The sequence below is a fragment of the Podarcis tiliguerta genome (assembly GCF_965153285.1).
Source record: "Podarcis tiliguerta genome assembly, chromosome: 9".
NCBI lineage: Eukaryota > Metazoa > Chordata > Lepidosauria > Squamata > Lacertidae > Podarcis > Podarcis tiliguerta.
In genome coordinates, this window is record NC_139542.1 from 27,786,932 (window position 1) to 27,814,163 (window position 27,232).

The 27,232-nt window shown below is 45.8% G+C and overlaps 1 protein-coding gene across 11 annotated transcripts in view; it reads right to left on the minus strand.

The window, feature by feature from the left end:
• PDE5A (phosphodiesterase 5A) overlaps positions 1 to 27,232 on the minus strand; it is a 129,927-nt gene that overhangs the window by 82,268 nt on the left and 20,427 nt on the right. For 2 of the 11 annotated variants that reach the window (XM_083457267.1, XM_083457261.1), the window contains one exon: positions 13,515 to 13,632. Coding sequence is in view for 6 of the 11 variants with exons in the window: in XM_083457263.1 (XP_083313389.1) it covers positions 4,685 to 4,812 (128 nt within the window). In the remaining 5 variants the exon portion in view is untranslated. The other 9 variants (XM_083457264.1, XM_083457262.1, XM_083457263.1 and 6 more) reach the window with 7 other exon arrangements.

Sequence of the window (27,232 nt, forward strand, 5' to 3'; positions counted from 1 at the left end):
CTGTTCTTAACCTCAAGAACCACTTTAGCTAATGGGGCCCACCCTCTGCTGCCGCGCCACCGGAGCACGATTTCTGTTCTCATCCTGAAGCAAAGTTCTTAACCTGAAGCACTATTTATGGATTAGCGGAGTCTGTAACCTGAAGCGTATGTAACCTGAAGTGTATGTAACCTGAAGCGTATGTAACCTGAAGCGTATGTAACCTGAGATACCACTGTACTATGTTAGTAGTTTGGAGCATCTATCCCTGACTCCATCTTCACAATCATTCATGTGACTGTAACCAAGCCTAAATGTACGCCACTGAAATCACGCAAGCAAATAGCAGCAGTATCCGCTGCTGTAGATATTTTAGTCTGCAAATGTTACGTAAATAATTGCATGGTTTACTGCATTATTCTTGGACGTTTCCCTTCCATTGAAATTGTATAATAGGCAGTTTCAGCCACAGCAGATAGCGGGATAAACAACATAGGTTTTAGCAGAAGTGCTGAACAGGACATAAATAAAAAAATGTGTCCCAGGAACAGAACACTGGAAGGGTCCTGGTAGATGAGGCCAGTGGCCCATTTTGTTCAGCGTTCTGTTCACACAGATGCTCCATGGAAAGCCCGCAAGCAGAACCTGAGCAGAATAGCACTCTCCCCACCTGTGAGCCCCAGAAACAGCAATTCGGAGGCATAATGCTTCCAAGAGCAGGAGCAGAAGAAGAACATAGCTATTGTGGTTAGTAGCCATTGACCGCTTCTCCTCTGTGAATTTGTCTAACCTATTCTAATGCCGTCCCCCTTGATTGCGATCCATAGTTCTAGCTATGTGCTGTGCGACGCAGCATTTTCTTTCATCTGCCCTGAATCTTCCAACATTCAGCTTTGCTGGATGGCTCTGAGCTCTAGTGTTACGCGAGAGGGAGGAAGAAATTCTCCCTATCCACTTTCCCTATACCATGCATCACAGAATCATAGTATCATAGAATTGTGGAGTTGGAAGGGACCCTGATGATCATCTAGTCCAAACCCCTGCAACCCAGCAAGCCACGCATCTCTTTCATGTGCCCCCTACTCCCCTTATTTGCTTTTCTTTCTCTAAACTGAAAAGCCCCAATACAGCAGCCTTTCCCCAAGTCTGAGTTCCAATGTCCCGCCTGCCTGATGAGCAAATCTTGGAAACCGTCCCTTCTGAATGTTCCTTTCCCCTACACCACCTGCCAAGTTGACAGCCCATATTTGCAAATCCATAGTTGTGTAAGCAATGGAAGGAACTGTTTTTGTAAGTACCTGTAGGTCAATTGACAAAATGACACTCTTTGGTAAAATTGGTTCAATTAGTTCTCTGAATAAGGGTCAAAAAACAATAGCATTCACACACAAGAAAGGTATCGAAATTCTCAGGTGAGCCCCAAATTTTGCAGAAGTACACAATCCTTTGGCAGTGGTGGGGAAACCAATGTGGGAGGAAAACCCTAAAACAGCCCAACAAAAACTGAGCATGCTCAGTGGACACAGAAGGTTGATGGTAAAAGGTAAAGGTAAAGGGACCCCTGAACATTAGGTCCAGTCATGGCCGACTCTGGGGTTGCAGCATTCATCTCGCTTTATTGGCCGAGGGAGCCGGCGTACAGCTTCCGGGTCATGTGGCCAGCATGACTAAGCCGCTTCTGGCGAACCACAACAGCGCACGGAAATGCCGTTTACCTTCCCGCCGGAGCGGTACCTATTTATCTACTTCCACTTTGACGTGCTTTCAAACTGCTAGGTTGTCAGGAGCAGGGACCGAACAACGGGAGCTCACCCTGTTGCGGGGATTCGAACCGCCAACCTTCTGATCGGCAAGTCCTAGGCTCTGTGGTTTAACCCACAGCACCGTCGGGGGTTAAAAAATGCCTGAAAACTAGGAGGGTTGGGGAATGGAATGGAGTATCTCGAACAGGAGCATTCCAAGTCACAACACTTTTTTCACAGGTCCCATTTGTTGTTAAAAAATTTACATTCCCAACTTCTCACAACTCTACTCACCAAGCTGTTGTCATTTATAAGAAAGCACGTTGCTATCAGAAGAAAAGGACAGGCTCTGCCTCCCATAAGCCATCAATCAGTCCAGCTAATCAACATGGAATTCAGAATTGCTGCAAAAATCTAGCATGTTTATACTAGCTGCTGAACATTCGCTGGACATATCTGAATACCTTGCCAGCAGCGTTTGACCTTGGACTAAATCGGATGCATTGACCACAACTTTCAAACTGCCTCCCCCATGGTATTATCATGACTTCAGTATGCCACACTATAAAATGCACAAATAGGTATCTTTTTAGAAGATTATTTAAGATGGAAACACACCCTTTTATTTTCACAGTTAACTTTCAAACAGATATACAAAACATGAACCACCTTCTACATTTCACAGCTGTAAGTTTATAAAATAAGTTTTGAAGACTGATTTCTGCCAAATTTTACATACACAATTTTTGTTAACAATTCTGAACTCACAGTAGAGCCTTACAGGGTGTTTCTGAACAAGCCCTAAAGTTAAAAACAGGAGACTGTGATCATGTTAGGAATACGGTATAGCATTTTACTTAAGCTTTAGCAATAATGTATCTTTACAACCAACACAAAACAATTTCCAGCATTTAAAAACGGCCATTCATCCATCTTCATGGGCTAAAAACAACAACAAGCCAACACAATTTTATATCCATTCGGAACAACTTTCAGTTTCTAAGGCTACAAATCTAAACACACTTACTAAGGGGTATGCCATGCTAAATGTGGTAGGGCTTGCTTCTGGTACAAATTTATAGAATTGCACAGATTAAGCCACGATCAAATCTGAAGGACTTACTTCAAAGGTAACATTGATATAATCAGCCTATAAAGGAAATATCTTAGCTTGAAAAACTGGTATTTCTCAAGGGTAGCTTAAAAGGTTCCTGTTTGACATTATACATATCTATAGCATTATACATATCTAGACAGAGGTCCCACTAGGCTGCAGAACATGTAATACTGTAATATGTAATATGAACAATTAAACTATACATAATTGGGATCACATATGCATTAAATATGTCTATGCCTATCAATAGATAATGCAGCTAATAAAGACAGCCGTATATAAAACACACCAAAGCATAATTTAATGCTGTTTTAGTTGATTGTCTGCCTTTCAGTCAATTAATGAACTAACAGAATTAAAGTAAATTAGCACATTACTGAAAGGTCAGGTATCAATGTCATTTTGAGAAGTTGGGAGATAATTTAAAACTTAACCATTTCTTTTCCCCAACAGTTAAGTAGGAAAAGCCATTATTTTTCCATTTCCTGTGATAGGTACACACCATAACCGAAACAGTCTAAAATATGTGTATATGTGCATTTGCCTCTCAACTTCACTAACCAAAATCGGCTCCCGATTATTAATCCACAGAACCTTAACAGATTGATACACAAATCAGAGCATGCTGCTCCAATGATTATGCACACCATACTTATACTATATCCTGTACCATAAAGAGCAGAATTTATGAACATCCGAATGTGGTAAGCGTAACACAGTACATATTCACAATATATCTGGGTGCATTTAAGAACTGTTGCCAGCATCATTAGTGGCATGATGTACCAAAGTGAATGGAAGACAGAAGGGGATCACTTGACCCCATGACCTGGAACACATTAGATGCATTATGCCTATAACTACATAAAAAAGCAAGTAAGGATTCTGAAAGCCTGTGCCAAATATTACACAGCTGCTATGTTTGGGGTTTAATCTATTAGAGCTTTGCTGCCTAAAGTTCTTACCACAAAGCATCAGCGTTATTCCACTGCAGTTTCACCCATTTCCACACTTCCCCTTTGCAGGCGGCGATAAACCCCCAACACATTCCACGGAAGTAACTTCCGCTGAAGTATCAGCGGCGTGAATAAGAGGCTGCATCCCCCCCCCCCTCCCCAAAATGCTGCGGCTTCAAGAAATCTTCTAACCGCGCGCAGGAGGAGCGCAGTAACTTACTTCCAAACAAGTAAAAGCGCAGCAGACCAGGCGCAATGACACTTCTGCTAGCATCTCAGCCTCGCCCCCCCCCCCCCAGGTTAAAGTCCTATTCTGATTTATTTACTTATTTGGGCTCTAAATCTCTGATGGGGAAAGGAGCCTGCCTGTTGAGGGAACCTTAAAAAAATGAAAAGAAAAGGCAAACAGCAGGAAGAGGAGCTTGCCACACGCAGATGGGAGGCAGTGACCCGAGCAACCTGCCAGTCAATAATTGATGGGAGCCTCTTTGCCTTACCGCACCATCCCAGGCGGAGAGGCACCGCCGCGGCCAAGTCAGGCAAAGCCCATCCCTCGCCGCTTAAGGGATCCGGGAAGCCAGCGGAGCAGCAGCAGATGGCGAAGCCCTGGAGAGAAGCCCTGGAGAGAGCGGCGCGCAGGGCGAGCTCGATGCAAGAGGCGATCCCGGAGGCGCCCCAAAGGACAGCGCAGGGAGGCCGGGAGACTTTTTCCTTGCTCGCCTGCCTCTCCACCGCGGAGCTCCGGAAACCTCTCTCTGTGCATCGTCCCGTCCGCTCTTTTGTTTATAACCCTTCAAAATGGAAACCTGACTCCGCTGCTAAAAATAGCCGCGATCCCGCGGGCCGAGCAGCGGGTCGTCGGCGCTCCAGGGGAAGGGGAGGAAATATACCTCGTTTTGTCTCCGAAAGGCAGCATGTCAAACAAGAAAAGGAGCCAGGAGGGAATCCAGGCGCGCGGCTTTGATCTATCTCGGCAGTAAATCTTGGCGGAACAGCATCCCACCCGTCCTTCCCCCATGCATCAAAAAGGGGAAGGGAGAGAGAGAAAAAAGGCAAAATAAAACCCACCCTCGCGGAGAATAAATTCCCAGGGAAAACTTCTTGTCCTGGCTGGGCTGTCACTACAGCGGCGTGTAGCGCAGCGCTGCCCCCTGGCGGGCAGCGGGGGCCACGCCTCGTTCGCCGACAGGGGCTTCTCTGCAGAGTTGCGCTACCAACTTCTCGCCATGGGTCGCCTCATCGCAGCCATCGCTTGGCAGCAAAGCGAGGAGGCACCGCTTCCCCGGCCTCCGCCAAACACCACGGTTTGCGCCCTCACGAACCCGCCTCCCCACATCTAAGCCCAATTTAGCCCAGCAGAAAGCCCTTGGCTTCCGTGGCCCAAGCCCCCAAGGAAAGCCTGTCCTTGGGTGTGGTCTGCAGGCACTTGGGAATGCCACTCTGCGGAAGCTACTCCAGCTTCCCAGGGTTACCGGTACTTGGGTGAGTGGCAGCCAGGAAACAACATCTAGGCCACCTTGTGTTGAAACATAAGGGTATTAAACATAAGGAAGTAAGCGGAAGTGGGAGCTGGACCATAAAGAAGGCTGATCACCGAAGAATCAATGCTTTTGAATTATGGTGCTGGAGGAGACTTGAGAGTCCCATGGACTGCAAGAAGATCAAATCTATCCATTCTGAAGGAAATCAGCCCTGAGTGCTCACTGGAAGGACAGATCCTGCAGCTGAGGCTCCAATACTTTGGCCACCTCATGAGAAGAGAAGACTCCCTGGAAAAGACTCTGATGTTGGGAAAGGAGAAGGGGACGACAGAGGACGAGATGGTTGGACAGTGTTCTCGAAGCTACCAGCATGAGTTTGACCAAACTGCTGGAGGAAGTGGAAGACAGGAGTGCCTGGCGTGCTCAGGTCCATGGGGTCATGAAGAGTCAGACATGACTAAACGACTAAACAACAACAACCACAAAGTGGATTTCATTCTCAAAACATGAAAGCTGCATATAACCTTTGATTTGCAACATTGGCCTTAATTATCCTTAGGCTGGGACTGGTGAACCTGTGGCTTTCCAGATGTTCTTGGACTCCAACTTCCATCAGTCCCAGCCACCATAGCCAATGGTCATGGATAATGGGAACTGTAGTCTAGTAACATCTGGTTCCCCCATCCCAGACCTTAGGTCCTACCTACATGACAATTCACAGGCTCTACTCACTCTCCCTTACTGTCTTGTGGACGTGAAACTGAAGCACAATCCTCTCATCCAATACCTTCAGTATACTCAAATGAATGTCTCCCTATCAATTAATTCTAAAGCTTTTCGCCAGCCCATGGATGGCTGGAGTTTGCAAACAAGAAAAAAAATCCCATTCGCTTTTAAAGTTGTCAAATTGTCCAAAAAAGGGGGGGGGGGCAAGGGAAGATTGCAACCCACTGGAATCTTCACTAGGATCCCAAGTAACTGGGATGTCCTAAAATAATGAAAGTCCTTTGCATTATATGGGGATGCGACTAAGGAACCCGTTAAAAAAACAAACAACCGGGTAGGTCTTAAAGTAAATAGCCGGTAACCCTCACTGGAACTGGAAGCCGATGTGCGAACACACGGTCTTAAGGGATCTGTAGATCCTGTTGGCTGCAAAAGTGGACTGACAGGCGTGTCCTGTGCTTCTTTATTGAAAGCTGAATGCGGCTTATTCCAGACTTTCCCAAGAAAGAGCGCACGAGAACTGCATCCTAGCTCTGCAGGGTGTGTTTACTCCGAAAGAGCGGCATCCTAAACATTTTTCACTGGAGCTGTGAAGCCATGGAACTGCGTTCAGCAGGCCGCTCCTATGCACTTTGACTCGGAAGTTAGCCCCACAGCAGCAAGCCCAACGCGCAGCCCTCGTGGTCTGCGCGCTAGGGAGCTCGGCCTTAAGCGCAGGGATCTAGTCTCGCGTGCATCCAGCAAAAGTTGTACCCAACTCTTTCAGGGCTCTGCTAGCGGGGGGCATTCTTCGGAAACGCTCTCAACAGACGCCTGAATGTTACCTGCAGCGTGCATTATTTCAGTCTCCGGACAGGAGCATTGCTGCTGCCCTATGTGAACGTAGCTCTAACAAGGCGCTGAAGGGAATGGTCACGGCTCCATCTGTCGAGCCAAAAAGAGGGATGGGGGAGAGATCTTAACTGGAGCTGGGCAACAGCCTGCCAAGCGACGGCACAGATTGCACCGCAGAGAAACCCAGGAGAATTATTTGCACGGGGAAGGGTTCGGGCAGCAACACAGAGCGCCTGTTTGTTGCTTCCAGCTTTGCAGCGAGGCTTCGCTCCTGCGAAAGGGGAGGGGAGCTCTCGACCCACCTACCCCGCGCTGCGGGCGCGACGGCGTCCCCCTCGCAGCGTGGCTCTTACCTTGTCCCTTTCCGAACGAAGTAAGAGCGGGTGAAGTCCCCGTGGTCATCCAGCCAGGCTTCCACCGCTTCCTCCTTGCTCTGCTGTTGCAGCAGCCGCGGGTGGCAGCTGCCCTCCATGGCGAGATCGTCCGCTGACGGCAGCGAGGCGATCGCAATGCCTGCCCCGGCCGCTCCTCTCCTTACGGCTTGCTGCGGATTTCACCTCTTGACCCCGCAGCCCGCCCCCTCCGCGGCTCTCCTCTAGTCCTGGAAAGGCGCGATCCCCCAGGCGCGCTCGGATCCCGGCGCCGGAGCCGCGAGGTCTCCACCCTGCCCCGCCCCCGGGAGCCCTGCCTATCTCCTGGTCCCAGGGCTCCCAGGTGCCTTCCCGCGGTACCCGGACCCGAGCCAGCGCCACGCCTCCTCCCCGGCGGGGATCCAGCCCCCAACGTGCCAGGCGGCCGGTTCCACCTCTCGCGCCGCGCCTGCCGCAGCTCCCCAAGGAGGGATTCCTCCTCCTCCTCTGGCTGTCGCTGCCCGCAAAAGCCCGCGCTGAATGCTGCAAGGCGAGTCTCTCTCTTCTCTGCCCCTTCTCCTCAAGACCTTCATTTTCGCCTACCGCGATCGCGTGTCACTCTTCCAGGGAGATCAGAAAAGAAGGTTCAAACGTTTCCTCCTACAGCCCCTGATGGCACGTGCAGGCAGGCACGGAGAGCCTTTGCCTTTCCGTATAGGCCGCTCGCCGAGAGCGGTTGCTGACTTGCGGCGTGCACGTGTGAATGCATCGGGCAGGAAACGGAAGGGGTAGTTGTGAAAGGTCTGAACCCAGGCAGTGCCCCCTTCAGATGACAAAAGGATAAAATAGAGGGCACATTGGCCTCTTACTATTGAGCGTCTTGTATGAAAGTGGCCGCAGAACGCAAGTGAGTCCCTGTAACATGGTTTGTGGTCAAGTTTGACGTCTATAAGTGTGAGAGAAAAATAATGAAAAACGCATTGTTTGCTTGGCTCCCAGTCGTTGGCACAGCTGTTGTACACTGGGCAAGCTGCAAAAAAATCTCTTGTATGAAAATGTCCCCAAAGCAGAGTGCTAGATTCTAACACTTCAGGGAGATGCGGGCATTAAAAAGAAAACACGTTCCTTATTTTGCCAGAGCTCACGTCCTCTGTTGGCAGTAATGTAAGTTTAATCATTAATGGAAATTAAACGTCTGTTCCATCATTCTTTCCCGATAGTTTATCCCAACCCATTTTCACTTTGCTGTCCAGCTACTTTATGTTCCTGTTTACGATGCCAGCCTGGACACAATTGTTTTGCTGCATACTCTGAGTCAGCCCAGCCGTGCGGTGAATACAGAGGGCAGCTGGCCAAATAGTGACTTAGTGTTGGCACAATTAAGCCAGTGATCTTGCTGTGTGGTGAGAAAAACCTTATCACGTTACTGTATCTTGTAAGACACCCAGGCAACAAAAGGGGTGTAGTTGGAGTCTCTTTGCCACATGGCAAGAAGATGTAGACAACTAGTTTAAAAATGGTTACACATCAGTGTTGATAAACAGGAATCTGTGCTTATTTACTGGCAATCAGCCCACATTTTACTGCTTCCATTTGGCTGAATCTGCCATTCTGAAGCACATCTCTTAATGTTAGCATAAATGTGTTTACCTGAATGGGCTTTAAATATGAAGGATGAAAGCACTTAACAGTGAATGCATGTAAAAGGAAAGTGGGGGCATAGCCACCTCCACCTCTGACCTTTGCAGGTTTATTTGGCTTTCCATCCATTGAAACCTGCGGCTGTATGCACATAACTTCCCCCAAAGAATCTTGGGAACTGTAGTTTGTAAAGGGTGCTGGGAGTTGTAGCTCTGAGAGAGATAAAACTACAGTTCCCAGGATTATTTAGGAAGAGCAGTGTGGCTTAAGTATGATGTGTATGTAGTCTATGAAAAAGCATACTTCATGTAGTTTCTACATTTACACTTGGAAGTTATTTAGATGGTTGACTTGAGTGTACATCCCTTCCCCCCTTTTGAACTTTGCACATTAGTCCAGGCAAAATCCTGATGGTATCCTACTTATTCTTACACAATTCTTGTTGATGTAAAAGACCGATGGCAAAATGAGCTCTGTGTGTGAGGCAGAGACTGCGTATGCACGCACTGTGTGTTCTGTGTCTTGGGAAGGAAAGCACTGTGGATAATAAGAACATACCAAGAGCCCTGCTAGATCAAGCCCAAAGGTCCATCTAACATCCTGTTTCCCACAGGGATCAAGCAGATGCATTTGGGAAGCCCAGAATCAGGACAGGAAGGCTCTACTCCATCTCTGTGGTTCCCCCCACAACTACTACTTTCCTCTGAATTGGAGGGATGCCCCAGTTACTCCTGGGTGCCTTGGAGGGTCTTTTGTTTTCCCAAAGACTAATTTGAATGAATGGGAAATCTCTTCAAATACACATGGAAGGTTACTGAAAACGTAATCCGCGTAACTCTGCAAACCATCACACAAGGAAGAAAAGCCAAGTTTAAGGCTACGTAACATCCCATACATTTACAGCGCACACCCCTGACAATTCTGGGAACTGTAATTGGTTAAGAGTGCTGGGAATTGTAGCTCTGTGGGGTGTGTACTGCAGTTCCCAGGGTCCTGTGTGGTTTAAATGTATGGGGTGGATGCAGCCAAAAAGGGAATGTGCACAGAGAAGAAGAAACATACATCTTGGCTCCATATCACAAAAGCAAACGAATGTTCAGATTATCTAAACAGAACATTGGTCCTGACAGGATTAAAGGAGAGACTTAACGAAGCCATTTTGAAATCAAAGAACCCACGTTTTGAACAAATGCAGGCAGCATGTTGTGATTATGAATGATCTGCTGTTTGTAGCATGGAGTGGCTGGTGGTTGCACAGATGTTTAAGACATGGGTGGAAAGAAGGGGGCCACCAATGTGAGGGTGAACATTTGGATTTAGCTGCAAGCGTTGCTCAGTGTCAGAATGACCTAGCAGTTTGGGGCAATCCTTTCATATTCCTTTCAGGTACCATCACACCATACTACTAAAGACCTGGCTTTGTTGACTTAGCCTAGGAAGTCTGAAAGGCTGTATTCAGCAGCCACAGAGTGATGAGTGGTTTCCTCCACACTGGCTCTACGTTCTGCTTCCTTCGCTCCTAGCTGGGCAGAGAAGCTATAGCCAGAGAGAGAGAGGAGAGTAGGAAGTGGCCCGTTTATGAAGTCGAAATCAGTTTCTACCATATGTGTTGCAATTGTGCAAAGCAGTTAACTCAAACATGAAGGATAGGCTGAATGTGTGTAAGATGTCAGAGGAAGGATGCTTCTGATTACAGTTGCTGGAAACCACTGGAAGATAGAGGGCTGTTGCTCTCAAGTCCTATTTGCAGGCTTCCCAAGGGCACCTGGTTGGCCACTGTGAGAACAGGAGACTGGACTTGCCTGTGCTCATGCTCTTAGGTGAACCATAACCTAGGGATTCATAGAGACCAAAAGCCAAACATGTGAATTTCTTGCATTGGCTTGGGTTAGACTAGGAGAGCGCTGAGGTCTGTGATTCCACTAAGTTTGGGGCAATGTATTCTTTGTCCAAAGTACACTATAATTTTAATCACCAGGAACAATGTACCTGGAGCATCGGCAGAGGCCTCATCAAGTTTCTATCCCACATCATTATTATTTTTTAAGTGAGTTATTCTGTAGGACCCTGCAATCCTGTGTACTTAATGCAGCTGATCGGTCACAGCTGGGCCAAGCAGCTCAACTGGCTCTGGTGAATGGTTTGGATTATTTAAATTCTTGAACACAGAGAGGAAGCAGTAAGCTCCGGAAGTGTAGTCTATTAAGGGTATTGAGAGTTGTTAGGAAAGCCTTATTCCCCTCACAAAGGTATAGTTGCCAGAGTTTCCTGTGATGAGAGATTTGATTGTTAAACCGCTCTAGAAAGTCCTGCTCTGCAAGGGATATTAGGTGTCTCCTAATAAGTCTCAGCTCCTGCCAACCTAGCAGTTCGAAAGCACCTCAAAGTGCAAATAGATAAATAGGTACCACTCCGGCGGGAAGGTAAACGGCGTTTCCATGCGCTGCTCTGGTTTGCCAGAAGCGGCTTAGTCATGCTGGCCACAGGACCCGGAAGCTGTACGCCGGCTCCCTCGGCCAATAAAGCGAGATGAGCGGCGCAACCCCAGAGTCGGTCATGACTGGACCTAATAGTCCAGGGTCCCTTTACCTTTTAAGAAGTCTCAGCATGCTTAATAAACTACAACTCCCATAATTCTTTGGAGGAAGAGCTATGACTGTTCCAAGTGGTATCATGGTGCTTTAAATGTTATGGTATGGTTGTGGTCTACCCCAACAAGAAGCCTGTTCTTTTTGAGAAACAAGAGGAATGCTGGAAAGTTGGGCTCCAACCCACTGTTTCTTGTATAAGTCGTAAGGAAAGAGCCGTGCTACTGCTGGTGCGCAGCTCCCATTTATCCCAGAATGGCTCGTGCTGTAAAGGTTTTCAGTGCAAGCGCCCTTTGTTCCTTAAGCCAAGTTAGCTGCAAGCCATTATGTATGAAACATTGCCCTAATGGTGCCACCCAGAAATGTAAGAGGAACACCAAAGGGACTTGTGAATAACCTTTTCTGGACAATCGGGGCTGAATATTAGTGAGATTAATTGCTTACTGAATTATTTAAAACAGGAAGCCACCAATAATAGCATTATTTATATGACAAGTGGAACATGGGCCCATAAACCAAAGCTCAAAGGGGGCAGAGTCCATAGAAGAACAAAGCAAGAGGGAAGTTGCTTAGCAGCTGTGTTTGTAGTTCAAAGATATCGACCATCACAGGCTTACGAAGCCTTTGGGCAATGAACTGGAGACTGCAGCATGCCGTTTGCTGCAGGCTTCCTGAAAACACTTGATCCTCTCTGATTTATATTGAATGAAAAGGATTTAAGAACTGGCAGCACCAAAATGGATTTTGTCTTCTATATGCACCACCAATTATGCTGAGCACTGAAAGGAGGTAGTTGAGAGGAAAGATTTTCCTCTGCCAATATGGACCTTGTAACCAGTGTAGTTTAGTGGGAAGAGTATTGGACTAGGGCTTGGGAGACCAGGGTTCAAACCCCTACTCAGCCATGAAACTCACTGTGTGACCTTGGGCCAATCACTGCCTCTCAGCCTAACCAATATTACATGGTTCAAGTGCAGACCTGGTAATACGTTGTCCAGTGCAAGGCCAAAATTTGACACACACACACCCCAGCCCTCAGGCTGCCTTCCCAAAGCTGGCAAAGCAAGATGCTGGGCTTTGAGAAGGAGGTGCGAGGCTCTGGCAGGGTCCTAGAGCTATCCCATCTCATGCCCAAAGCCTGGTAAACACTTGCCCAGCTTTGGGAAACAGGAGGAGGACTCTAGGACCCTGTTAGAGTCCTCATGCCTCGGGCAAGTGGTTACTGGACTTTGGGAAGGCACCCTCCTTGGCTGCACACTCAGTGCCCCCACACTGCTTGCAGTGCCCTGAATCTGCCTCTACAGGGCTGTTGTGAAGATTAAATGAGAAAAGGAAGAACCATGTACACCACCTTGGACAAAAGGTGAAATGTAAATGCAACAAAATAAGGGATGCAGGTGGCGCTGTGGGTTAAACCACAGAGCCTAGGACTTGCCGATCAGAAGGTTGGCAGTTCGAATCCCTACAATGGGGTGAGCTCCCGTTGCTGGGTCCTTGCTCCTAGCAGTTCGAAAGCATGTCAAAGTACAAGTAGATAAATAGGTACCACTCCAGCAGGAAGGTAAACGGCGTTTCTGTGCGCTGCTCTGGTTTGCCAGCAGCGGCTTAGTCATGCTGGTCACATGACCCAGAAGTTGTGCGCCGGCTCCCTTGGTCAATAAAACGAGATGAGTGGCGCAACCCCAGAATCAGCCACGACCTAATGGTCGTGGTCCCTTTACCTTTAAATGCAACAAATAAATAAAACCACATGTTTTCTGACCATTTTGTTCCTAATACAGACTGAGCTCCATATCTAGTTATTCTACTTTCTTTAGTCAAACTTTAGTCCTACAGATGTTGCAGGACTCCAACTCAGCCAGCATGACAGATGATGGGAGCTGTAGCCCAACCAAATCTGGAGGGCCACAAGTTCCCATCTCATACCCTTCAACACGATGCAGCCCATTCTTCAGGATAGGACTGCTTACACTATCAGACAACTTGTTGATATTCATCCTGATTTGCTTGCACAAAACTTAGGCGGATCAGCTTCACATAATAATTTAAATGGCAAAATGTGTCTTACAGGAGGGAGGAAAACTGCAACCAAACACTTACTTTAGAAACTGAGTTGGCAGCAGTGCAGGCACCGAAAACACTTCTGAGGAGAAATGTAGAAAAATGCTTCCTCTGTAGTGGCTGTAATGCTTGCGATGCCTCTAAATCACTGCAAAACCTAAATGGAAAACAAAAAGAAAGTTTTAAAAGAAAGCTTCTAGAGAGATGAGGACAGCAAAGAAGCAGCCATCGCAAGGAAGACCACAAAACAGGAAATAAGGAAATATAAAGGTAGGACACAGTATGGGAAGAACACTACAGTCTATAAGGGACTTGATGAATGTCTGGAAACTTCCATTGGGTTAGAGTGGAGCAGCCAAGCTTGTTTCTGGGGTTAGCAGGACTGACCAAATTAAGCCAATTTCATGTCGTATTCATTGTATTTCAGTTTGTTTCCAAACTCAATGCAAGGAGTTAGCATGGACCTTTCAGGCACCCAACTGGATTAATATATCTCAGGATTCTCCTTTGTGAATCTGCCTGAGATCTGGGGTTCTGAAGCATTCCTTGTCCCTTTGCCAAGAGAAGTGCAATTGGTGCAAACAGGAGAGAGGGCCTTTCCAGTTGTGGCACCTAAACTATGGAATAGTTTTCAAAGAGGGATTTGTTTGGTCCTTTCCTCTGTATGTAGTTTTAAAACAGGCTCTTAATAATGGCTCATCCCAGGATGAAATATTTAGTAGATCCTTTGACATGAGCCCATATGGTGTCCTGGGAGAAAGCCTTCTCTGTGACAGTCCCCAAAGTGAGCCCAAATGGGAATTCCCTCACCACAGAAGTGGGTCTAGCATCTTCATTGTATAGCAAGGATTATATCTGGGAATGGGAATCTTTGTTGGAGGCTAATTAATTAAAAAGAGAGAGAAGAGCGGAAATGTTAGTATGTTTTAAGTCTAATTCTAATCATAATTCCTTCTTACGTTTTGTTCTTTCCCACATCACTTAAAGTCCTATAGACTTCATAGATGGGGTGCTGTGGAGTGAGACAGAACTTTGTTCAGATGCCAATGAAAATCAGAGCTGGAGTAGTGCTTCTCGCTATGCTTTGCTGAGTTGCTATAGCTGTGGACAGAAAGCAGCTTGTGGTGGTTCTCTGGGCCCAAGGCATGAAGGCAGGTTGTTCATTCCCCTAGTTCCCCGTGGAGGAATTTCCAGATCGAAGCGCATGTGGTAGACTCTGAAAAGATGTGATGGAGTGAGTCTGAGACTCGAGTGCAGCCTTCTCTGGCCTGGTGCCCCCAGATCAGCTGTTCTCTACCTTGGGTCCCTAGGTGTTGTTGGACTACAACTCCCATCATCTCTGATCACTGGTCCTGCTAGCTAGAGATGATGGGAGTTGTAGTCCAACAAAATCTGGCGACCCAAGGTTGAAAAATCCTGAGCAGATGTTTTGGACTGTGTAACTTTCAGAATGTTAGATCAGGAAAAATATGTGACACTACTCTTATCAGATTGATTTTACGGTGTTTATTTTGTAAATGGCCAATAGGCTGATAAATCAATCAATAAATATCTAGGATGCATGGTGATTGGAGCTGGGGCTCTTTGGTCACATCTACTAGAATCAGGGGGATATAGGGTTGGATATGAAAGCTGAGGCTGGCCAGACTGACAATCCTGCGTACCCACGGCTGTAGGCAATTAGCTAAAATCAGGCCAACACTACAGCTGGCATTTGACAAGCAGCATGCTAAACATTAGTAAGCCAGTGGGTCACTTCAGCTTTTGTAGTAAGCATTGCAAGAGTGGTTGCAATTATACATGGTCATGCTTTCCAGCTGGAGCTGGGCTGGTGAGTGCAGTCAGAAAGACAAAAGTCGTGGCAGGTATGCAAGGACTAGATGCAGATAGCTTTTTGAATATATTGCCAACAAGATTATCATTAAATCCTGCACTATATGTCAGCCACAAATCTTTTTTTGATTCCATGATCCCAGTTAACATACCACCTTTCTGGGTCATATATTGTATCATGGTTCTCCAGCTTCATCAGAGATCTCAGTGAAATTGTGCACCTTTTTCCCGTCATTCCTCCTTTTCTCTCATCAAGAACTTGCTTTCAGATTTGATTTGCACCCTTTTGCAAAGCTCTCACTGCAACTGTCTTTTGATGCTGAAGATTTAAAGGACTGCACAAATTGTTTTGATTGGCTTCCTGCACTAAATACTGCATGTCGGGACTGTGGACAAGAGATTCACCAGAGGCAACAAGCTGAAAAAGCATTTACTACACTGGAAATGACAAACTGAAGGAGCAACACTGGCTGTTTCTCTTCTGGCTATCAAACAAATCTGAAGTGGTAGGAAATTACATTAGTGACTCTGTGGAGTGGCATCTTGTCACCTACCTGCCAGCAAGTATTAGAAATGTAGAAGGAAGTGTTTGACAGTAATAAACAAAATGGCATTAAACTCTCCAGTGGTGGTTGCCACTTGGTAGAGTTTCAGGTGGTTTTACTAGATTATCTGGGGGAAGCAAGGCCTACTGATTTGGGAAGAAGGGAGGAAAGAAAGAAAGTTATCTGCAAGTAAAAAGGAAATGCAGACAAAGTATGAAAGCTCTGGAGTAAAGCTCATGTTTTGCATGAATACTGTCCTGGGTGTAGACTCTGGCATCTCCAGATAAAAGGATCAGGTAGCAGGGAAAGACTTTTGTCAGAAACCCTGCAGGACAGATTGAGGTTGAATCCTGACAAGACAGAAGTACTGTTTGGGTGGATAGGGGGTGTGCGGGTGTGGGGGACTGCCTGGTCCTGAATGGGGTAACTATGCCCCTGAAAGACCAGGTGCGCAGCCTGGGAGTCATTTTGGACTCACAGCTGTCCATGGAGGCGCAGGTTAATTCTGTGTCCAGGGCGGCTGTCTACCAGCTCCATCTGGTTCGCAGGCTGAGACCCTACCTGCCCGCAGACTGTCTTGCCAGAGTGGTGCATGCTCTAGTTATCTCTTGCTTGGACTACTGCAATGCACTCTACGTGGGGCTACCTTGAAGGTGACCTGGAAACTGCGATTAATCCAGAATGCGGCAGCTAGACTGGTGACTGGGAGGGGCTGCTGGGACCACATAACACTGGTCCTGAGAGATCTGCATTGGCTCCCAGTACATTTCCAAGCACAATTCAAAGTGTTGGTGCTGACCTTTAAAGCCCTAAACAGCCTCGGCCCTGTGTACCTGAAGGAGCGTCTCCACCCCCATCGTTCAGCCCGGACACTGAGATCCAGCGCCAAGGGCCTTCTGGCAGTTCCCTCATTGTGAGAAGTGAGGTTACAGGAAACCAGACAGAGGGCCTTCTTGGTAGTGGTGCAGCCCTGTGGAATGCACTCCCATCAGATGTCAAGGAACTAAGCAGCTATCCTATTTTTAAAAGGCATCTGAAGGCAGCCCTGTTTAGGGAAGTTTTTAATATTTAATGCTGTATTGTTTTTAACTCGATTGGGAGCTGCCCAGAGTGGCTGGGGAAACTCAGCCAGATGGGCGCGGTCTAAATAAGAAATTCTTCTTCTTCTTCTTCTTCTTCTTCTTCTTCTTCTTCTTCTTCTTCTTCTTCTTCTTCTTCTTCCAGACATGCATGATTTAGTAGAGGCACATCATTGCAGTTCTGCTTTAACCTGAAAGCACTTCATGCTTTCAGACTTCTAACCCTCAGTATCTACATGGGCACCCTCCCTTTCCTCAGCTTCAGATATCTGGGAGGAGGACAGTATTCACTGGGGCCATCGCCTGCAGGGAAAAGGGCTAAATACTCTATTGTACTCCCAATCACGAACTCCCCCTGCTGCATTCGGGGTGGGGGCGACGGGCAGATATAAAAGCACATTATTTGGAAAGGAAAGAGCTAAAGTAACAAGGCTGATACCTAGAGTGGAGAGACAGACCACAGAGAGGGAAAAGGCTAGAGCAGTCTAAGAAACAGCCATCTGTACAGGACATAAGCAGCCAGAATAGCAGTGCAATTCCACCAAATTTCTAAAAGTCAGATTTTCTGAGCTTTGAAAAAAAGCTGGTAGGTGGCTAGGGAAAACACAAAAAAGGAATGCTTTGTTCATGACACCATGAAGTTGCTTCGTAAAAAGTGGGCAAACCAAAACAGGAGTTGCTATTCCACAGTAAATGGTTGGGTGGAAGTAGCCTCAGAGAAGACGGTACTGAGCTAGATGGGCAGATAAACCTGCTCTGACAGCTTCCTAGGCTAGAACAATGCACACCTGATCCAGAGCTTTCTGTGTTTGCCCTGATGCACATACAAGATGTGCCCAGTCCAAGGCAGCGTGCCTAATTGAGCTGAATGGGGAATCGTCTTTGAGCACACCCAGAGCAGCCTCCTCTGTTCCAGTGAATATGAATCCCTTGCTGGTGAATGGGCCCTCTGTGCTCACTCAAGCTCTCACAACAAAAAAAGGATTCACTAGATCATAGAATCATGACCCACTGATTGCGAAGAAGAAGTGCTGGGGAAATTTAAGTTGATCGTGTGCCAATTTCTCCGATGCAAGGAAGCCTCCAAGGGACTACTGGGCAGCCATATGGAATGAATACAGTTTACACAGAAATCAGACAGAGAGGCTGCTGGTGTATGCCTGGGAATAAAAGCTAAAGCTTGGAACTGGCTGTGCTGAGTGCTGGAAGGAAGTAGCTTGCTCTGTTCAGAGTCCCATGCTTGGCAGAAGCAGCCTGCAATGTTCTAAGTTCATTGGACTCTGGGGCCTTGATTTTTGCCTGGGGACTAGCAATGCCTTTGTTTGCTGTTCCCCCCTACCGTTCATTCTCAACATGGGTGGGGTTTTTTTGGTATAAGCAGATTTTTAACTAGGTCGCCTGGGCCACTATTACTTTTCCCTCTGTAGGAAACCAACTTTCAGAGGTTTATCCAGATCAGGTAGGCAGGAGCAAAAACAAACTTGGTAAAGAAGCAGACATAATAGCTGTACCAACAAAGGACAAAAGTGAAAGACGCAGACAAGCACTAGCACTAACAGAGAAGTTGCTCTTCCATAATAGAGAAACCTCATGACAAGGGGAACTAAATGTGCATGTGCAATAAATGCATATATTTTCAAGAGAAGGAGAGGGGAACCTTATAATAGCCTTTGCCAACCCAAACCCTTCAGATAGTTTGGACTACAGCTTCCATCAGCTCCAGTCAGCATGGTTAGAGGGGACTAGGTTGGTTGGCAAAGTCCTAACTGCACTATACATGTGAAGCAGAAGCATGCCAGTATAAATCATGCTAGGATTCTTCTCCCACAGAACCCTGGGACTTGTAGTTTGCTAAGGGCACTACTGCGAGGGGTTAGGAAACCCCTATTCCCATCCCAGAGCTACAGTTCCCAGAGTTCCTTGGTTGCTAAATTACTCTGGGAATTGTTGCTTTGTGAGAAGAATAGGGTTCTCCTAACACCCTCTTAGCAAACTGCAGTTCCCAGGATTATTTGGAGGAAGCCTTGACTGTTTAAAGTGTCAATGCGTCGAGTTCTTGTACAGTATAGCCAAAAATCAGCTGAATTGCTTCCAAAATGGTCTTCCAATATTTTGTACATCTCCACCATAAATGAAGAAAACCAGCTCTAATAGCCTGACATTTCCAACAATGGAAAATACTGGTATGATAAACCCTACAGAGGTTTTACAGGGGTAAAATATCTGCTTACAATATTTTACAAATCAGGCTCGTTTCGACATGAAACTAAGTGACAGTCAGTGATACACAATATATATCAGGGGAAGCCATTGTGGCAGCTCTCAGATGTTGTGAACTTCATCTCACACTGACTCCAACTAGCAAGGCCAGTGATGATGGTAGTTCTACTCTAACAACATCTGGAGGGTATAATATTGGCCATCCCTGATATAGACAGAGACCTATGTTTGGTCGGGATTATCAAACCATAGATGAAGCCATCAGAATGTTATTGATTTGTTGAAAGCAAACCTTTAATTCCTGACCGCATCACCATTAAATTTTTACAAGACTACTCTTATCTGTGAACAAAAATTCCATCCTGCATTAAGTCAGTTTGGGACAAAAGCACTAAAAAACCCCCAAGGGTCAATGGACTCTGTGTGCTAGTGGAAGCCTACAGGGTGCCCCACCCACATCTTCTGCTCAGCACACCCCCTGTAGCTCCCCAAAACCACTATGGAGGGTCAGTTTAGTGCATTTCCAGTCAGATTCCCAATAGGGATTATTTCCAAAATCAGCAGCAGCCATAAACATCAGGACAAGTATAGGTTCTCAGCAGCTAATAAAAATTCCCATATACTGAGACATCAACACTCCAGTAGCCACACACTAATCCTCCAGAGCAACAGTTTTTCCATACAATCTACTGCAGATATTTGTGAGAGAAGAGGTCACATACATCCCACGATCCATCACTGTTTATGCTCCATGCCCTGGTTTTATTATGCGAAATCTTGACCTTCATTGAAGAGGTGAAGCATAGGAAGCTGACTGTCCTAATACCAATTCAGAGCATGGCCCATCTAGCACAGTATTATCTATACAATGTTTCACATTGAGTCCCCAGGGCTGTGGACAAAGGTTTTTTCCAGCCCTACCTGGATATGCTACCTGGACTGAACATGGATCTTTTTGCATGAAAATAATTTGCACTACAACTGAGCTGTAGCCCTTCCCTGGGTAAGAGCTAGGGCACACTTGGATCTTCATGCCATACCTTTTCTGGGCTACATTGATCTAGTTTGGGGGTGGCAAGATTGTTCAAGCACTGAGGTCCACAGTGGAAACATGAGCAAGGCAGATGCTACTAGGATTATGTGCAAAGGAAAACAAGGCAAGCCAGCTTTTAAAAAGGAACTAATTTCTGTGCATGCCATTTTTATCACTCTTGCATGATGATCTATACTTGACAGACAAAAAACACTGTTCCGTGCACGTATTAAAGCCAAAGGACCCCTTCCTGTGCTAAAGTAAGATGTTAACAGCATGGAAAACTGCCCTTTATGAGACCCCCTAAGAAAGCATGTCCTGGAGTTCATTCATCCTATTGTGGAATGGCTGTAGACTCTGAGATCAGTTTGTACTGTACCTACAAAAAAAGCACAAATTCTTTTGCTTTATAGCTAAAGGCAAAAGGCTCCTCAGTTCCGACATTTACTATTAAAACTAGAACATGTTTCTATAAAAAATGTAAACCCTGGCCCCAGAGACTTATAAATTAAACTATAAAAAAGAAATATTTTGATTTATTTATTACTGTGTCCTCTTTTTAACTGTGCAAAGCAATTCATTCTAGTACCCCACCCTCAGAAAGGAAATCTGCCTTCTTTTACTTTGCTTTTACACATCACATTAAGCCACAGTCAATGGCTTACTGTGAACACATACATACATACCTCTCAATTTGCTTCTTCCCACTAGTAGACAGAAACAACAAATCATGTTTCCTGGCATGGCATTCTGCCCAAATCTGGAATTATGGTTTGTTTCACTCAAACAAACCATGATTTGTAAGTCAAGAACAAGCATTGACTTGCTGATCGTGGTTTGTTTGTAGTACAACAAACCATGGATGAAGCTTGAATGGAGCTTGTCCCTGTTTGCAATTTTTACAGATTCTTCTGCTTCCTGAGCAAATTTTATTGGGTTCTCCGTTTCAATTTCCATATTTTTTTTTTCAAAAAAGAAGACCATCTTATCTTCTTTACCCGAAAGTTTAAAGACTCTCCTCCCCAGAGGGGAGGGGAGTGGTTGTGGGCGGGAGCTCCAACCCCCGCCCACGCAGGGGCGTGAGCCCCTGCCCCTTCCTGCTCACCTGGCCGGCGCCTCCCGCCCAGGGGGCGGCTCCCACCTGGAGCCGCCCGTAGCAGGGGCGTGCCTAGCCATCCTTTATCTTCAGGCGCCGGCCCCCCCTCAGCCTCTTTTCGTCGTCGCCGCTCCGAGAGTCACCCACCCTCCACTCCCTTTAGCTCAGGGTTTAGTTCTTTCTCTGGCCTTGCTATGGACCTTAGGTTGGTCGCCCGGTTGTCTGGGGGCCTGGTAGGAGTTTTTCCTGTTGGCATTAGGCCTTTGGGGTTTTTCGCCTACCTCGTAGCAACCGTCACAACTTTTGTGGTATTGGTGGGTAGGTTAGGCATTGGATTTGGGTGTTATGCTGTGTGGGAAGGCTAGGTGTGGCCATCGCCTACGCCTTCGATTTGGGTATTCCGTTAAAGGAATCTGGCGGTCGTGTATTCTGTCCGATGCCTGCTTGGCTGGAGGCCATGGCACGACCCCCGGTGACATCATGGGTGAGCCTATAGTTGGATAGGCATCAACTGGCTCCATCTACTGGTGGTTCAACCCCTCTGCTGTGGTCATCCAATGCCTAAGCCAATACCTTTTCATTGCAGTAACCAATAAAAGTTGTGGCCTTTTCCTTGCCCATAAACCTTATACCACGTGTCCTTGTGTGTTTATTTCCACCTCACGGGGGGGTTGGGGTCCTCGAACCACAACATTTCATTCCTGTTCTAATGCCATTGCAACAAAACCCAAGGATCACTGTTGCTTCCATTTACTAGCAAGGAGGAGCACTCTGCATTTTCCTGATCAACCGCTAGCCATGGCTTACTGTGACATGCAAATGCAGCCTTTGAGGCAAATGATCCAGCAGCCAATGACAGGGCTCCTCTAGTAGAAACTATTAGTGGAAACCACCTATCACTGCTGCAGAATGATTGAGAAAACCCTACCCTTACTGGTACCACAGGGGGGTAACAATGGAGGCAGGGAGCTCTTTGGTTAGTACCATGCAAGTCAGCAGTTCCTGGCTGCCTGCCTTTGTTGATGTTAGTAGCCCATGTCAGTGCCAGGGAAAGCTAGCCAAACAGTCCTTCCAGCAGTGATGTCCGAGGCACCCTTGTGCCACTTGATCAATTGCTGCTTGATCATTTTAGTGTGTTATTATAGCTAAGCACATCCTACTGTGTACGTTATAGAATACCACCTTGCTTATGAAGTTTTTGATTGCTCAGGGCAAGTGCCTCTGATTAATTGGAGCAATTCAACTTAATTAAACAGCTGACTTCTTGCAGTCGTTTGCTCTCCAACCCTGTCTGGCTAGCTAACCTCACAGCTTGTGAAATGAACTTCGTGAAAATGAAAGGTAGCAGCTGCAAGGTTGGACCTCAACCGTGAGACATACATTACAACTGGCTGGCTGTGATTCTGGCAACTGGCAAAGGTCCTTCTGATACAGCTTGTTAGACTCAAGTGCCCCATGATTATTATGCACTGAGAGTAGGCCTCTCTCTGCTGACTTGTCAGGAGATCATAGAATCATAGAATCATCGAGTTGGAAGAGACCACAAGGGCCATCGAGTCCAACCCCCTGCGTCACCACAAAATAGTGGCATAAATTCTTCTCAGGGCTCTGTGATAAGAGCAAGGGAAGAATATCACTCCCAGCCCCAGTTCGCTTGAGGGCTAAACCTAACATTGGAAGATGGCCTCTGTGCTGTTCACTCTATATTTCAAAGCTCTATGACCCAGGGCAACCATTCTTAACACTGAACATACCACCATAGACTAAAGTATTTGTTTGTGTAATGAAATACAAAGATGTCAGCAGGGGTTTAAGGATCCTCCTTCTTTCTTGGGAAATGATGGGTTTTTTAAAAGTGAAGACATTTCCCTTATATTTTTATTTTTATTTAAAAGCACTGGATTAAAATAAAATAAAAAGCACATTGGATTATTTAATGTAAACACTGAGAAAACCAGACACCTTGTCTAAAAATAATAATAATATGTACAGTGTGCTTGGTTTATTTTAAAGTAACAAAAATAAGTTGAAAATGCACAGTGGTTTATACAAGCTAAATTATGACATAAAACAGATTATAATTTGTGCCAAAAGAAGAACATGCAGACCATTCTGTAATTAAAAGCAGAGGGCTGAGCCTGTTATGAGCTATGTGGACTGTAGAAAGTCATGAAAAAGAAGAATGCTTGCTATGTTTTTTATGTCAAAGTCGGGGTATTATGATTACACACAATCATATTGCATTAAAAAGATATGGTTTAAGTTACATTATGAAGGAGAATTTGTACTCTGAAATGTCAGTACAAATAAAGGGAAACATTGTTCAGGCAGGCATTGCTCTTGAACATTGCTTAAAGCCTGCTGGTGATTGATCAGAAGCAGCAGTCATGTATCTTCCAGACTTAAGATTGTTTACTGTATATGTTTAATAATCAATGGGTGGTGGCTAAATTCTGCTTGGTTTGACTGCACACAGCCGAAGCTTAGTGTAGGGCTATTTGAAAGCCCTTTTATAAACATCCCTGTGCAGCTCTCTAAACCATGGGTTTTCAGAGGATTCAAAGAGCAGTGTGGGCCTCAAAACTGGAGGTTTAAAGACTAGTGTTGGGGTGTTTGCAAAAGGGCTTTCAAACAGCCCAACACGGCACTTTGAAGTCCAGACCATTGGTGCTTCAAAGCAAAATGTCAATTGGGAGAGATGGGGAGATAAGGATCTGTGCCAGTTATTACATTTGCTAATTCCAAATTAATTCCAAAAAGGGGTTTTTAAGGTGAAATCAGTTAATTTCCTTTGCCACTTCTGATCAATTTTTTCTCATAATATCTGAGTGAAATCAATTTGAACTAGTAGAGTGGGGGTATAGCTATAAAAATAGCTGTGGAGGAAGCAATAGATACACGCAAGAATTTTGCACTAGTCAGTACAGATCCTGTGATGGTTTAGGAATTCCTCTCAGTACCTTATTCTAATGTGAAGACTCAATTGCACAGTCAGATTCTGAGTTCCATGTCCCGTTACATCTTAAAGAATCTAAATGTGGTGATTCTTTATAATAACCTTAAGGAATTGTAGTCTTAGATAAGGTGCAGTCAGATGGTACTCCATGCCATGTGCAGAAGTTACAAAGGAACAGTAGTTTGTGATGTATAAAAGGGAATCACACCCCTAAAAGCTGTTGACAAAGAAGTCAGAGGGCGCAGCAGGAGACATTTGAGGGCCAATCTCCAAGTCAGAGTTTTGCCACTTTAAAGTCTTGGGCAGAGCTAGGGGAACCAGCAGGAGTTGCATCACTATTCAACTGAGCTCAGACAAATCAGGAAGCAATTTACATTGCTTCCTGGAATTTGCACTGGGAGCTGTCCCTGGTGCTGCCCTGCATGACCTAGTATGGAACCTTGTACCCAGAGGAGATCTGATGAAAGGTGTTCCCCTTTGACTTCAATGAAAAATGTTACTGCGACTTGATTGGAGGAGAAGCCCACTCATGCAGTAGCTTGAGCATGCTTTCTCATGTGTGTGTGTTGGGCTACCTGGGAGACATCTATCTATCTACAGAGGTACCTCGGGTTACAGATGCTTCAGGTTACAGACGCTTCAGGTTACAGACTCCGCTAACCGAGAAATAGTACCTCGGGTTAAGAACCTTGCTTCAGGATGAGAACAGAAATAGCATGGTGGCAGCAGGAGGCCCCATTAGCTAAAGTGGTACCTCAGGTTAAGAACAGTTTCAGGTTAAGAATGGACTTCCAGAACGAATACGTTCTTAACCTGAGGTACCACTGTTTCTATCTATCTACTTTATTTATTTCACTACTTTAATTATCTACTTTAACAAAGTCTTCAGTTCATGCAGTGAACAGAACTGAGTTCGCCTCAGCTACTATGTACAACAATACTGGACAAATATACATTATATCAGGAGTTGGCAAGGTTTACCTTGCCTGGGCCGGTTCACTCCAGCGGAGATCCCTCCATGGGCCAGATCGCTCGCGTGCATGAGCGCGCACGGCCACGATTTCCGGCATCTGCACCTGCTCAGTCGCGATTTCTGGTACCACGGAAACGAGTCCCCGTGCTGCACTTCGCCGCTTTAGCGCAGCATGCAGGGACTCTCCAAACAGGTGGCTTGATTTGGGGGCGGCTCATGGGTCAGTTAAATGACCCCCGTGGGCTGCTTGTCGCCCATGGGCCTTAGGTTGCCTACCCCTGTGTTATATCCTTCAAATAACTTAGATCACGATGGCTAGTTCTGTGAGATTCGTGACAGTGGTCTATCTGTGGGGCATATGAAATTGCTACAGTTTTGGTGGAGTAGAGTAGGAGGACCAGCAGATGGGACTAAACACTGACAAAGTGTGTCATCATCATTTTCTTTCCGTGCTGGAGTCTGAAATGTGTCACGAAGTGGTTTGATGTAAGGCACATTTTCTACAACTTTAAGAACTCTCTTTATGCTGTGATCATTATGTGATTTACTTTTGAAATCTGCTGTAAGGCAGGATGAAAAGATAATATGAGCCAAAGTTGCATAGCTGTAGGTAGGTAGGAAGATAGATGTTATTTAATATGGGTTCAGTCTCCTGCAGTAATTTATTGTACTTCCTTAAATATACCCAGAAACCTCTTAACCACCACTTGGTTGTGGCCAATGAATTCTGGGGTGTGCCCCCCCCCAACTGAGCAAATTGCTAAGCAATCTTTGAAAGTTGTCCCTCCTGCTAATTGAAGAGCAGTACGTTCCAAAAGCTGGGGGTGGGAGCACAAGTCAATTTCCAGTTACAAGCTCCCATTCTTCGGGGAACATCAACTGATTAATGGCAAGCAATCGATTTAGTAAAAGATGATAATCCAGCACCTATTATCAACATGTTCCTGGAAAAATTCTGTGGGAAAGAGGAACAATAATAAATGTACAAAGCTGCCTACTCTTATGGGGGTAAAATCATATTCCTTCCATGTTCCTTTCACCTTGCATCCCATGTTTCTTTCTTTGGATCTCTAGTGCTGCTTCTTGGATGTTCTTCACAGTAGTTTGCATTTAAAACATTTACCCTGCCAATATGCCCTGGAAGATCCCCTAGAGCAACTGTGGATGCAATCCTATACAGTGGTACCTTGGGTTAAGTACTTAATTCATTCCGGAGGTCCGTTCTTAACCTGAAACTGTTCTTAACCTGAAGCACCACTTTAGCTAATGGGGGCCTCCTGCTGCTGTGCCGCCGCCATGCGATTTCTGTTCTCATCCTGAAGCGAAGTTCTTAACCCGAGGTACTATTTCTGGGTGAGCGGAGTCTGTAACCTGAAGTGTATGTAACCCGAGGTACCACTGTATACATTTTGGTGGAATGAGTCATTGAACTAAATGAGTCTTACTTCTGAGTAGGCATGTTGCACTACACACACCTATTTGGCAGGGCAAAACTAATTCTGGGGTTAGCAAACTGGTATGATGCTCTTTGGTTCCCTTTCTGAACATAAATTCACATTCCTATTAAATTATCAACTTTGTGTGTTTTGTTTGGAACTATATAAATAGATGATTTGAAAGCGAGAGAGAGAAAATCCAACCTATCTGCCAGCATCAGGAACATGGCCATCTGGTAAATACAGGAAAACTACACTGCCCACTTTTTTTACTCAATCTGTCATAACTTAAGTTATTAACTGATTGCTTTTTTCATACATTTCTCTAACTGAAACCCAGAACACTCCTATGTTAAAAAGTGTATAAATACTTTTTAAGTTAGAAGTTGATAATAGATTCATTATCATGCTTCCTTTCTATAGTCTTAGGATCATAAAAAGCTGCCTTATGCAGAGTCACACCACCTACCTCAGTAATGTCTGAACTGACAGGCAGAAACATTCCAGGGTTTCAGGCAGAAGTATTTCCCAGTCTTACCTGGCGATGCTGGGGATTGAACCTGCGACCTTCTGCATGCAAGGTAGA